Consider the following 15,450-nt stretch of genomic DNA (forward strand, 5'->3'; position numbering starts at 1 on the left):
CGGACCATAAAAACCTTGAATACCTTCGTTCAGCAAAGAGATTGAACCCTAGACAAGCTCGCTGGGCCATGTTCTTCTCCCGCTTTAACTACACTATCTCCTTTCGTCCTGGTACTAAAAATGTGAAAGCAGACGCTCTTTCCCGCATACATGCTCCGGAGGAAAAGACTGAGGAACCTGAACCCATCATCCCTAGCTCGCTCATCGTGTGTCCTATCACCTGGTCAGAAGAGACCATTCCCTCCTCCAATGCCTCCACGAACCCTCCGCCGGGCTGTCCACCTGGCTTGCTCTACCTTCTTCTACACGACACACTCCCATCATTCACTCGGCTCACACGTCACTTGGCACTGGTCATCCGGGGGTCAATGAGACCCTCTCGTTGCTAAAAGAATGCTTCTGGTGGCCAGGGATGGCTGCAGATGTCAGAAAGTACATGCAGGGCTGTAGGGAGTGTGCCATCTCCAAGTCTCCTCGTCATCTGCCAGCTGGGAAACTCCTGCCGCTGCCCGTTCCAGATCGCCCATGGTCACACCTAGGAGTGGACTTCATTACTGATCTCCCTGTCTCAGAAGGAAATACCACCATCCTAGTTGTTGTAGACTGCTTCTCAAAGTCATGCAGTTTAATTCCACTTCCTGGATTACCCACTGCTATGGAGACCGCCGAAATACTCTGTAACAAATATATGCACCGTACTACATATTAGAATTTTTATTGTTGTTTAATTGCAACTTGCACTCTTAAATGTGCATTGAAAATTGCCAGCTGATAAAACCTATGCTCCAGGGGACCAACCCATCCACTCCGCTATCCACACTTCGAGACGTCTAGACCAGCCCTCACCTCCACCGGTGAGACACACACCTTCTTTCTCATCGTCTTCATCGACATCCTCCTACTCCATGGCCCAGCCAAACAATCCTGCAATCAAGAAATGGACAGTGCTGGGATTAAGGCAAGCATTGATCAACACTGATGTCCATTTTTCGAAAGAGATGAGTAAATCAGAACTAAATCAATTATACACTAAAATGCAGTCAACTTTTGTTCCTTTTAAACCCTCATCTCCCTCTAAGGTGTCCATTAAAGCAACTAAAATTGGTAAGGTTAAAAAACCACGTACCTCCCAAACCCAGTCTTTCTCTACAGCAAGACTGGACCATGGCCAATCATCAGGTAGGGGCAGTGGGCCTTCAGCGAGCCTGGGCCAGGCCCCAGATTCCGCTGCTGCTAGGAATGCTGCTACCCTCCTCCGTCCTCTAATCAGCCTCACTCCGCAGGTTTTTCCAGCACTGTAAGGAATTACCTGCCCCTACCAGTCTTCCCCCCCCCTGCCCATACCTCCAAACGCCATTGCTTCCCCTTTCGCCAGAAACATCAGAGCACAGATTTTATCAGGTCCAAATATTGAACTATCATCACTCCTTTCCCTGGCAGACAAAAATCACCATGGAGAAACTCAACAGCAGTGCAAAATATGAAAAGACAATTCAGAAAAGCTGAGCGCATGTGGCGAAAGACAAAACTTGAAATCCATTATAACATCTATAAAGATATTTTTCATGCTTTCAATGTGGAATTAGGCAAAGCTAGACAGACCTTCTTCTCAAATATTATAAACAGAAACTTAAACAACACCCGCACTCTTTTTGCTACAGTAGAGAGACTAACAAACCCCCCAAGTCAGATTCCCAGTGAAATGCTCTCAGACAGCAAATGTAGTGAGTTTGCTTCCTTCTTCTCTGAGAAAATTAATAATATCAGAAAGGCGATCAGCACATCCTTGAGCTGCACTGGGGTAAAACAGATCAGATCACAACCTCAGAAAGTAGCTATTATGTCTGATTTTGAAGCAATTGATGGTAAAATTTTGGAAGAAACAGTACAGCACCTTAAAACATCAACCTGCGCCCTTGACACACTTCCCACATCTTTTTTTCAAAAGAGTGTTAAACTGTTTAGAAGCAGATCTCCTAGAAGTGGTAAATGCCTCACTTCTCTCTGGGACTTTTCCAAAATCCCTGAAATCTGCAGTTGTTAAGCCCCTCCTGAAAAAGAGCAATCTGGATAACACCATATTGAGCAACTACAGGCCAATCTCAAATCTTCCTTTCATAGGCAAGATCATTGAAAAAGTTGTTTTCAATTAGCTGAACAAGTTCTTAAGCTTGAATGGATACTTTGATAACTTTCAATCTGGTTTCCGACCGCATCACAGCACAGAAACAGCACTCATAAAGATAATAAATGATATTCGCCTAAACACAGATACAGGTAAATTATCAGTGCTGGTTCTACTTGACCTCAGTGCTGCGTTTGACACTGTCGATCACAACATTCTTCTTGACAGGCTCGAAAACTGGGTTGGGCTTTCTGGGATGGTCCTTAAATGGTTCAGATCATACTTAGAAGGGAGAGGTTATTATGTGAGTATCGGTGACCATAAGTCAGAGTGGACATCCATGACATGCAGAGTCCCTCAAGGTTCAATACTTGCACCCCTCCTGTTCAACCTATATATGCTGCCACTGAGCCAAATAATGAGAAAGAACCAAATTGCATATTACAGCTATGCAGATGACACCCAGATTTACCTAGCCCTATCACCCAACGACTACAGCTCCATTGACTCCCTGTGTCAATGCATTGATGAAATTAAAAATTGGATGTGCCTAAAGTTCCTTCAGTTAAACAAAGACAAAACTGAAGTCATTGTATTTGGAAACAAAGATGAAGTTCTCAAAGTGAACATGTACCTTCACTCTAGGGGTCAAACAACTAAAAATCAAGTCAGGAATCTTGGTGTGATTTTGGAGTCAGACCTGAGTTTCAGTAGCCATGTAAAGACAATAACTAAATCAGCATATTATCATCTCAAAAATATTGCAAGAATTAGATGCTTTGTCTCCAGTCAAGACTTAAAGAAACTTATTCATGCTTTCATCACCAGCAGGGTGGATTATTGTAATGGGCTCCTCACTGGTCTTCCCAAAAAGACCACAAGACAGCTGCAGCTCGTACAGAACGCTGCTGCCAGGATTCTGAGCAGAACCCGAAAACATGAACACATCACACCAGTCCTCAGGTCCTTGCACTGGCTTCCAGTTGCATTTAGAATTGATTTTAAAGTACTGTTGCTTGTTTATAAATCATTCAATGGCCTAGGACCTCAATACATTGCAGATATGCTCATAGAATATAAACCTAATAGATCACTCAGATCATCAGGATCAACTCACTTAAAAATACCAAGGGCTCACTCAAAGCAGGGAGAGTCTGCTTTTAGCTGTTACGCCAGCTGCAGCTGGAACCAGCTTACAGAAGAGATCAGGTGTGCTCCAACAGTAGCCACATTCAAATCCAGACTCAAAACACATCTTTTTACCTATGCATTTGCTGATTGAGCACTGTGCTATGTCCGAACTGTTTGCACTTTATTTTATACGTATTATCTTTTTATTCTTTAAATTCTTTTCCTGTTTTTATTTCATTTTTAATGTATTTTTATATCTTTTATGTATCATCATGATTCTGACTTTTAATGCATTTTATAAAATCCAAATAGCAAAATTATCTGTTTTTACTGTTATTTCTATTCCTTATGTTCTATTTTTATTCTTCTTCTTTATGTAAAGCACTTTGAATTACCATTGTGTATGAAATGTGCTATACAAATAAAATTGCCTTGCCTTGCCTTGCCTTGCTTCCCCATCTGATTCTAAATGGCAGATTGATTGTGGCGACTTTTTTTTAGTCACTTTAAAAACTCCAAATAATATCTCATCTCAAATCCTTTCATTTTCATAATTTTGCATCGCATTCGGTCAATACACAGAAATTATCTGCACTGCTTTTCCCCATAGCTGAATGACTATCTCGTCATAGTGGCAGAGCTCGCATTATCCTAAAGGGGAACACATTTTTACACTTACCACAAGCTGTTTTCAGCAAAATGCGCTGTTCAAACTGCCCAATGGAGTCAGTGCCCCTATTACCCCTAAACGGATTTCCACAACAAAATCTTCCTGAGCATTCGAAATGTTTCCTGTGCATTCCACCATAACTTGTCCCCAAGGAAATCCGTCAATTCCTTCAATTCCAGTTCCTAACCAAGAAAGGAATAGCCACAGCCTTTTCCTCGAGACGACAGGTCTGCAATCATTTTAATACAGGCGGCTGCTCAAGACAACTCTATGATTTTTTGCACATTTGCAATTACTGTGGTGGCGCTCACACCCACACTATATGCCCTGTAAGAAAATCTACCAATAAAAATTCAAGAAATTACTTGTCATGTGAATTTTTTTATGTTTGTCATCGTAATAGTCTCAGCACCCTGATCTTGAATTTACTAAATATTTGCTGTCTGGTCTCAAGCATGGTTTTGAAGAAAGCATTCTAGAAAGCATTCCCTCACAAAATATGATTTGTGATAATTTTCAATCTGCACTTACAGAACCCGACACAGTGGACAACTTGATCAATAAGGAAGTTAATTCAGGCTTCATGATCGAACCATTCTATATTCCTCCTTTCGAAAACTTTCGCATCAGCCCTACTGGAGTGGCTACAAGGAAATTCTCTGGTATAAAACGCTTAACAATCAACCTCTCAGCCTTGCACAATTGTCTGTTTCCAAGCATAAACCACCTCATCCCACTTGAAGAGTTTTCTCTTCACTACCACGACATTGACCAAGCAATATCATTAATCAAATACCCTGGTCGTGGCGATTGGCTCGCCAAAGTCAACATTATTTTGGCATTTAAAGGTGATGCCCATCCACCCAAACTCGTGGTATTTATTCGGCGTCCGATGGCATAAAAAATATTACTTGCCTAACTTTCGGATACAAAAGCAGACCCAAGATCTTTGACATGCTATCTGAAGCAATTTGCTGGATTCTTTCTAACACTTACGCAATTATTAACCTTATTCACCTGCTCGACAACTTATTAATCATCTCGCCTCCTGATGCCATCCCAGCAGCGCATCTCATTACAGTCCAAAAGGTTTTTTCTGAGCAAGGTGTTCCGATCGCCCAGGACAAAACCAGGGGCCCAGCTATGTCCATCGAAATCCTAGGCATCAATCTGGACATCGTTAAATTCCAGGCTTCTTTACCCAAAGAGAAAATTGACAGAATAATTCTGGTCTCTTCGATGTTACTAGACAGCTCTAAGCGCAAACTCCTATCTCTGCTCGGCCACCTAAACTTCGCAATGCTCATAATCCCGCAGGGCCATGCTTTCATCTCACATCTTCTTTCCCTCGCATCCTCCGTTGCTGTGTTAGATGACCAAATCTCTCTAACCAATTCATGCCGTGACGAGCTAAAATGATGGATAACCTTCCTTAAACAGATGGAACAGTATTCTGTAATACTTTGGTGTCCCTCCCAATCGATATCCAGCTCTACACCGATGCAGCTCCCTCCGGCTTCGGGGTATTTTATCAAGGCCGTTGGTTCGCATCTACTTGGCCACCTCAGCTTTTAGATTCGACGCATTTCTCGGCCTCTTCAGCACTGTTTGAACTTTATCCTCTCATCATAGCAGCTTTTCTATGAGGGAAAGAATGGACCACAAAAAACATTGTTTACTGCGACAATGAAGCAACTGTGCATTGCATTAATAAAACCCGCTCTCATGCACCCACTATGATGCAACTCCTTAGACGCCTTATTTGGATCGCAGGTTGCAATCAATTTATTATAACAGCTAAGCATGTACCTGGGTCAAAAAATCAAATTGCTGACTCTCTCTGTCCCGCTTTGCTTTCCAGAAATCCAGACAGCTGGCTCCAGAAACGGACCCCAACCCGACCCCAGTACCTCACTATTCAGAATTAATCTTCCCATAAACCACTCTTTGAGACCACTGCTTGACACTTGTCTCAACTTAATTTTCCAAGCCTTTTCGCCCAGAACCCTCCAATCATATTTAACTGTTTGGAGATGTTTTAAAACTTTTCTTCTCATATTTAACCTACCTTTCCCAGACTTTTCTCTGCTCACCATTACGTCGTTCGTCTCCTACCTCAACACAACCAAGAGCCTCTAAGTTGGTTCCATTAAAGACTATTTAAGTGGAATCCAATTTTTTCACAAATTAATTTTCGGCTCACCCTCCTCCGAAATAACAAACTCAAAGACCTCACTGCTTATTAAAGGCATCCAAAAAACTCATCCTACCCACCCAGGTGCTAGACAACCTCTTACGCTAGACTTACTCACCAAATGCATCAGTACCCTTCATTTAGGCTACCATTCCATTAACACCACTCGCACGCAAGAAAAATCACAACTTACACATGGAAGCTTGAAGTACATTGAAAGAAATTGTTCAGTACTTGCATAGGTAATTTTGCTGTGATTACTTCACCTTTCTGCAGGAGTTTCGGTGCGTGCGAGCTGGAGCAATCCTTCCTTTTTCGAGGAAGGGTCTTCGGCAGGATTTTCAAACAAGGTTTTGAATTAAGATTAAGATGGCTGGAAAATAAGAAAGAAAGAGTCTGTCTCAGAGAGGAGCATCATGATGTGAGCACGGTCGCCGAGATACATCTGGGAGTGACATGCGTGAGATGGCGAGAGACAATCGATAGACGATCGAGAGACTATTGAGAGGTGTGTGTTGTTGTCTTTTAAGGACAAACAAGCCAAAACACCTCCTTTGATGCACCAGCCAATGGCGAGTTTGCATTTTTAGCAGGAGAGGATCACGTAAGACTTAAACCATCAGCTGTGCCTATGGTTTTTCCACATCCAACTGAGGTATGTGAACAAGATCTTTGTATGTGTCCTTTTTATTTGTAAAGCTGCCCTGTTTTGATGTAATATAACCATGTTTTTTTAGTGGTTTACTTCCATTTGTATAACAAACAAAACAGGCACCATGTTTAAACTACCTCACGAGAGCTAACGAACCTCACACCTCACGCACTGGATGCCATGCGTGCACTCAAGGCAGTTGGACATAGTGGTGTATCAGAGGTAAAAAAAAATGATATAAATACTGTTCGATTTCTTGCACAAACCGATCGTTTCGTGTCTTAGGACATCAATGTTTTGTCAAGAGCCGCAGGGTTTAATTTGGATTTGTCTGTGCATGTTTTTTTTACTCTTTTGTTACCATTGACATGCATTATACAACTTACAGAATGCAACGGTTGGAGTAAAAATCATAATTGTGTTCTACTGAAGAAACAAAGTCACCTATATATTGGATGCCCTGGGGGTAAGCAGATAAACATCAAATTTTCATTTTTGGGTGAACTATTCCTTTAATAATTACAGTAATGTATTGCTCATTGTTAATTCATGTTAGATAATACATTAACTAATGTTAACAAATAAAAACCTTATTGTAAAATGTTACCTATTTTTTTAAATAAATTTCAACACAAGTACAAAATGTACGACCACAATAACTTTAAAAAACTTTGTTTGTTTGTTTGTTTAGATAAATTGGGGTTTGACCTGTAATGTGATGCAGTTAGACTAGGTAAAATTTGATTAATATTATTAAATTGTAAAGAAATTAAACATCCATCTTTGTCGAAAGAATTCCAGGCACAGTTCACTCTCAGCCAATAAGATTCCACGTAGCATTTTCATTGATCAGTCATCTTTTCTGATTGGATGATAACTTTTGACAGTGTTTAATCCAGAAGCGAATACTTTTCAAATGCAAGAGCCCGGAGAGATTTGCGAGTGCACAGGACACAGTTTGAGCGTGCGCACTCAATATCTGAGTGAGAGGAGAGGCAGTTCATAAGAGAGAACTGTGTATATGATAGCACGCATCCAGTTTTGTTCGAGAACAAAGGAAATCTGCGCCTTACTTTTTTAGCAATTACTTGTTCAAAATAAGTACCTACTCGAAAGTATGTGATTTCAGACACAGCCCATGGCCAAAGGTATGGGCTTTTCACACTGATCGCAATTAAGCGTCAAAATGTATGACGCGATGACACACTTGAATTGAAACAAGAAGGTGACATTGAATGAGAAGGTGACATGACGGCATTTGCACTACAGGAAGGCGTTGCCATATTAGAAAGATACACTATCCGTTGCCATGGTTACTTCGACAATGAGACCAAGAAAAATAGTGTGATATTTGTTTGCATTTTTATGATACACCACAGTTTCTTGGAAAGAAATGGAAAAGGAGGAAGCGAAAAAAAAGGGACTAAATAACACTGCCAAGCTGCGTTATTTAGAGAAAGAATTATAACTGTAATAAAAGTGGAGTGCAACCTTACCATAGCAAGTATGACTGAGCGCTCACAGTTTACAGGTTTGTGAGTTTGTAACGCCGTGTCTACAACGGACGCAAGCAGCACGACGTGACGCGTCAAAAGACAATAGAAATAATCAGTGACATCACATTGTCTACAATGGATACACAGCGACGTGACGCAACAAATTCCCGTCAGTAAACAGATTCTGTTTCTGAATGGTGATGCCTTGTGACGTAACTCCTCAACCACAGCGCGACAAAGTAAGATCATGTGTTGTTTTTTTCCCCATTTCCCCACAGTGAAATGGGCCATCCAGTTAGATTTGAGCTTTAGATCATGTACCCAGAGCCGCTGCTGTTGTACAAAAGAGTGAGATTGGTGCCGCTGTTTTGAAAAACCAGTGTAAACACCAAAGCAAAGTATTCCAGAAGAGAGAAGAGACTGTTCTTTAAAATCATTGGTGTCAGTAAACAGAATTATTCTGACATGTTCTTTATAACAGAATATCAATACTATTGTACAGTAGAACGTACTTCTCACAATAATAATAATAATAATAATAAAAATAAAATGATTAAAACTTTATTTTTTAAAGGAATAATCACACAATTTTTCTTCCATGTTTTAATTTGAACAGTAAACCTCTGTTGTGCAGCACTTTGCCAAAAAATAAATGGAATTGTTAAAAACATTTTTCGATTACATTTTAAAAGATAAATTGTTAATGTTTTATGCCTTCATGTCCACATTTTTGATACATTTGTATTAAAACATAAAAATAACATTTCATTGGGGCCTTTTATTGCAAATATTTTAATTAATAAGTTGTTTTATGAATTCAACTGATTAGACATGCTTGTTGAGGTGTGCAGCATATCTAAGGATGCGTTGTTCCCATAAAATCTTGTAGACTTAAATCATAAATCGGGGACATTACAAGTTTCAACTGGGATGGCTATGGTACTAATGCAGGATTTAGTGCTTCCAAAGAGATAACTGAAGCAGCTGCACTTCTTTTTTTTTTATTGCTGACAAACTAAAATGACCTGCTTTCCTTCTGTCAGAGGTATACCACATTGATCCTCTGACTTTTATTGTGTGGACAAAAGATAAAACAACATGATGAGGAGTGAATGATGCCAAATTTGGAGTGAATGATGCCAAATTTGAAACATGATTTGTTTATTGTTCAGCAATGTCTACAGGTTTTTCCTTGATAAGAATAGGATTCCGGATCCTAGTCAGATTCCCAAGAAATAAAATTGCTGCATCCCAATTCGCCCACTTATACTTCACCCTAAAAGTATGTACTGTTTTTGTGAAGAAAAAGTACATACTTTTGAATATGTAGTAAAAGAGTGTGCAAGCTTTGGGACATACTTCGTCAAATTTGTGTCTTTAACGGACGCTCTGTCTCTTAGTTACATGCACCCTGTAACTGAACATGTGCATGGAACCTCATCAAGTGATAGAATTTAAAAAAAGGGGGTTTCATGGACCACAAGGGTTTCCATGACGCTAAATGTTACTGTGTATCATTACTGATGGCAACTCATTTGGGGTGTTTGTCTGCATTGGCCAATGCCTGCTAAAAGAATCAGGTCTATTTTTTTTTTTTTTTTGCTTTATATTTGGTTAATAGATGTGTGTCATGACCATATGTATAATATTACCTCAATAAATTTGCTTCCACAGAACACTTGTGCCTGGCTTGTGGTGATAAATATTCACATACACAAGGCAAAGTGGGCACTTGGGTACATTAAATGTAGAATATGATTTACAACTTTTGACTACTATTGTGTAAGACTGCCCTTGTTTTATAGACACACACATCTCTTGTTAATATATTTCTTAATATGCCATTTATGGTACGGTTTGACCTCTGTACTCTGACTGGATGTCCAGGACATCCTGAAGGTTATTGCTTGATCTTGTGTGTATAAACATGATACCTCACACTGCTGCTGCTGCCACACATCATGATGCGGTTGAGGCGTCTGTTTTCAGCTGATGACTGATAGCTTCAAGGCTTCAGATAGTCTACCTAAAAAAAAAATCTAACAGATCTGGGGGCTCATCCGGGATATTCCCAAGAAACACTGGACAGAAAATCATCCTTTCTTACAAAAATGTTTTTTGGGATCCTTCTCAGTCTCGCACTGAGTTTATGCTTCTGTGATGCTAAATCAATTAAGTGTAATTATCTGATTTGATTGACACTAATTTCTCTGGTCCCACTTTATATTAAGTGGCCTTAACTACTATGTACTTACATCAAAAAATAAGTACAATGTACATATTGAATTGTGAAACACTTTTGCAGCTATTGAGGTGGGATATGGGTAAGGTTAGGGAAAGCTTTGGTGGTATGGGTAGGTTTAAGGGTAGGGGTAAGGGTTAAGGGATGGGTCAACAGTGTAATTATAAATGTAATTACATAAATTAATTACAGATGTAATTACATGCAGGTGTTTTTAAAATATAAGTACAATGTAAAAACATGTGAAGAGTTTGGTTCCAAAACGCAATAAGTCCATTTTGATTAATTTGAGTAAAAAGGTGTTTTCTTTACCAAGAAAGTGGCAAGATGAAAACCACTATTTTCTGTTTCAAACTTTCACATAGCATCTTTTGGTTATAAAAACATTAAAAATTCAAATCTACATTTTTATTTTAAAAAGTTTATTATAAAAACGTATTATTTTTTTCCCAAAAAGCAATAAATCCATGACATTTTTTTTTCCAAAATGCAATTAATCCATCAATATAAAAGTTATTTTTCAAATTGAAAATACACAACAAAGCAAGTTAATTCACATATATGACAGAGTCTAAACTTTGCCAATATTTATTTTATATACAGGCATTTTACTAAAAATACATTCAGCCGTTGCTCCCAAAATGAATTCAACGGATCATCTTGTTAATGTTATAAATTATTTGTCATCACCGATTAACGAGTATCTGGCGCCACCGCACGGTTAAATAAACACATTTGCAGAGTACATTGGTATTAAAACGGCTTTTTAAAAAAGCCTTCAATGTTTACAGTGGGTGGAATGGTGCGCTGTGATTGGTTGAGCGGATATATCACGTTCTGCAGAAAAAGGAGACTGGCGTTTGTCGCGTTTTGGAAAGAAAGGGAGAAAACATGACAGAATAACATGACGGATATCACATTTTGCGCAAAAATGATAAATGACTTTTCAATACAGACCAGATACTATACTGATTTTGGCGGAAACTCAATTTTTTTGAAAATGGCGTTTATCGCGTTTTGGAACCAAACTCTTCATGTACACAATAAGTGCATTGTATCAAATGATTAATTTAAATGTAGTAGTAATTAAGGCCACTTAATATAAAGTGGGTCAATTTCTCTTAACTCTCTTGTCCTCTCCATTTAGGTGTCACACTTAAATTTTAACTTTTTAATTTTTTTTTTTTTTTCAGGAAAACCAATGTAATGTATATATATATTTTTTTCAATATATATTTTTTATTATTATTTAACATTTTGAGGGTATGTTATGATACTGTGCATGCAATATGTATACAATTTTATTAGCTATTTTTCCCCATTGAAAATAATTCACAATTGTTTCTAATATATTTTTCAATTAAAGCAGTATTCCATGTTAAAATAGAGACAAGGAATTTAAAATCCATTTTTTTTAAGGTAGATTAGTGCCATCTTGTGGGAGTAAAACATGAAAAACTTACAAAATGCCATGGGTTAACCAGTGTTTACTCTTTTTATGATTTTTCTACAGTGGGAACTAAGGAAAGAATACAAGTAACAGCAGCACCATGCATTAATATCAATGATACCAACATCAATTATGAGGTTGAAAAACTTCTGGACAGAATTAAATATGTTGTTCGAAGCTGCAAAGAAATTCTTGACAAATATCATGTTTATGAGGGAATGTTATTTTTTTGTTGTTATCTCAAGCAATAACTCAATTTAGGTGACTCAGCAATGCTTCTATTAATGCAGATGGTCTGTACTATCTGACCTCACCAAGTGGGGTCCTTTACCAGACGTTTTGTGATATGACCACTGCGGGCGGCGGCTGGACGCTGGTGGCCAGCTGTTACGTGCTTAAAGTTGTTAAGTGGAATGACCGCAACATTTAAATGAGATGCAGCTGTTGCAGTGTGGGGAGGAACAAACCAAGCAACAAGGGATGCAATTAATATCCGACATTTATTAACACGGTAAAAAATAAATCAACACAAGTAAGACATAAACTCAATGAAAGTAAGAAAAAAAAGAGGATGTCGCCAAAGAAAAGAAATAATCAAAACAAAACCCACTAACTAGCGCCCACGCCCTTAAACTAACTACCAAAAATAAAATGTAGTAACAAAACCGAAAACTTCGGCACGGCGCCTTAACTAAACTCCACTAAATAAATAAACAAAAATACAAGGGAGGCGAACATCCACATAATAACTAACATTAATTGCTAGCTACCAAATCGAGCCGTCACGCACTATACGGAATTAACAATGGTCAGGGAGGTTGATGTTATCTCTGAGCTGTCCGCAGCAAAAGGTTTCATTATCGGTCAACCCCTCGGTTGACAGATAATGACTTCACGCCAGAATTCGAATGGGTTCAAACATTTAACACGAGAAACTCGTCTGCAGCAAAAGGGTTCATTATTTGTCAACTATTCGGTTGACATAATGACTTCACGCCAGAATTCAAATGGGCTCAAACATTTAACACGAGAAACTTGTATCACTCTCTAACTCCGTCAGCTTAACTATTACACAGAAACAAACAACCAGGTGCTGTCTCAATAAACCACAGACTAAATAAACAGTTCGCAGACACAAAGGATGGCTGGCTCTGGCTTGACAAGCGTGAGTGAGGTCCGAGCCCAAACGCTCACTGCAGGTGGAATGCCGCCAAAGCCTTTTAAATGATCAGCCACCCGCAGATTGGCAGTACGCTGGTTGGGACGTCAGAGCTTCATGACGTCACCAAGATGAGCACCGCTTTACCGTCACCTAAAACTCGACAGAGAGATAACAAAAAGAGAGAGAGAGAGAGAGAGAGAGAGAGAGAGAGAGAGAGAGAGAGAGAGAGAGGGAAAAACAAAAACAAAATACAAAAACATACGTGGAACGTAACACCAGTTCATGAAAACAACATGTATGGAAAGTGTACTGTTGGTGATCGCTGGTCTAGTGATCAGGGCAGCAACGCAAACCGGCCTGATGGAGAAGGAACATGGGCAAACAGAGTCACATTTGGAACTGCAGAGGCTGCTACAAGTGATGATTACAAGGTAATTTTTTTATTACATTAAAAAATGAAAACATGTTAATCTACAAAATGAATGAACAGTCTGTTTTCTTTTTGTCACAGAATCCTGGATACTTTGGAATTGCGGCACAGGATGTGTCTGTGTGGCACGTTCCTAATAATATGGTGATGGAAAACTGGAGCACTGCCTCCATCCTGAGATACCACACTGAAAATCGCTTCTTAACTCGACACGGAGGAAACCTTTTCAATTTATTCAAGGTGAGACAAACTTTGACAGTAGTTTTGAGTTATATATTATTTTATATTATTAATATTATTAATATTCAAATAAAATATAGGCTAAAGGCAAAAGACTACAATTCTGTAAAAAAAAAATAAAAAAAAAAATAAGAATTTTTATGTTAATTTTCCCAGAAATCCCCTGTGAGCTTTGGAATCGGGACTTGAAAAACTGATAATGGACCTGCTATTCCAATAGTGTATGATACTGGAAATGTGGATTCTACCAAAAATATGTATGGACCTAATACAAGAGGTACAGCAATTCCTCTTGGGCCAATATTTTTCAAATATTTTTAAAGAAAGTAGCTGCATCGACTGACATAAAATCTGTGTATTATTCAGTGATGGTGTAGGTTGCAACGCTATCTCACGACCAATTTGTATGTATTTACATGGGTCACTTGCACAAATTCTTACGATTTGTCTAAATCCAAGTTACTGGTAGGTTTAGGGGAGGGGTTAGGGGTAGGTATTTGTACGAACTCGTGAAATACATTTGATTTAGCAAAAAACGTACTAATTTGTATGAGCAAGGTGAAAAGGCAGCCATGGTTCTTTGTTCAGGCGTTAAACCAACCACTTGTCACACTGAACATGTGAGCTAAACAAATATTGTGGATTATATAATTATTTTGAACAATGTTCATGAACAGCTTTAGTGTATAAATGAAGAGGAAATTCATTTACAGTAATACAATTACAACAGAAGTAAATCAGCTGCAATGTTATATGAGGAAATATATATGTTTTGTTATTATTAATGTACTCATATTTTTGCAGTTCTGTATTGGTGGACTTTCCTGAGGGGGCCCCTAAACAGTGCGGGGACTTTACAAGTTTCGACTGGTATATAGTGCTTCCAAAAAGATAACTGAAGCAGCTGTACTTCTTTTTTTATCGCTGACAAACTAAAATGACCTGCTTCTTTTCCTTCTGTCAGAGATATACCACATTGATTAATACATTTGATAATTATATTTCTTATATTCCTTAGGCTATAATATATATATATATATATATATATATATATTCTATATATATATACTATAACCTTATTTTTCAACTCTCAACCCCCTGGAGCAAAACCCCAGCGAACATGTCATCGCCTCATTTACAGAAAGGTTGCATTTAACCTTGCTTTTTACCTTTGCTTTATCCTAAAATAATAATTTACTAATTAATCAGTGATACATTTCCATATGTGAACATTTTATTAAAAGAATTTTAGGCTCTCTGTTTTATGGTACAAAATGGCCAGAATTTGTGGTGGTTTGCTCCGTCAGAGTGGTGGGTGCACTGCCTGCGGTAGGGAAAACGTTGGCTTAAGTGATAAACTTGTATATTTTTATTCACTGCTTTACTCAGGTGTCACAGTCTTGTAATGATGTTGAATAAATATTTTTATTTTTAGGCTTTTCCAAGCAGATCAATCCAATGCCGCCAAAGCCTTTTAAATGATCAGCCACCCGCAGATTGGCAGTACGCTGGTTGGGACGTCAGAGCGTCATGACGCCACCAAGATGAGCACCGCTTTACCGTCACCTAAAACTCGACAGAGAGATAACAAAAAAAAGAGAGAGAGAGGGAAAAACAAAAACAAAATACAAAAACATACGTGGAACGTAACACCAGTT

The 15,450-nt window shown here is 38.6% G+C and overlaps 1 protein-coding gene and 1 pseudogene across 1 annotated transcript in view; both read left to right on the forward strand.

Annotated features, from left to right (window-relative positions):
- Positions 1-412: 412 nt before the first annotated feature.
- Positions 413-14,687, forward strand: LOC137014814 (intelectin-like; annotated as a pseudogene).
- LOC137014512 (uncharacterized) overlaps positions 14,606-15,450 on the forward strand; it is a 6,991-nt gene continuing 6,146 nt past the window's right edge. The window contains exons 1-2 of the mRNA XM_067378865.1: positions 14,606-14,662; positions 15,228-15,450. The exon at positions 15,228-15,450 is cut by the window's right edge and continues 150 nt beyond it. Coding sequence (XP_067234966.1) covers positions 15,271-15,450 — 180 coding nt within the window. The 5' untranslated portion in view covers positions 14,606-14,662; positions 15,228-15,270. The remainder of the gene's footprint in view (positions 14,663-15,227) is intronic.

This window comes from Chanodichthys erythropterus, chromosome 24, assembly GCF_024489055.1.
Source record: "Chanodichthys erythropterus isolate Z2021 chromosome 24, ASM2448905v1, whole genome shotgun sequence".
NCBI classification, from domain to species: Eukaryota; Metazoa; Chordata; class Actinopteri; order Cypriniformes; family Xenocyprididae; genus Chanodichthys; species Chanodichthys erythropterus.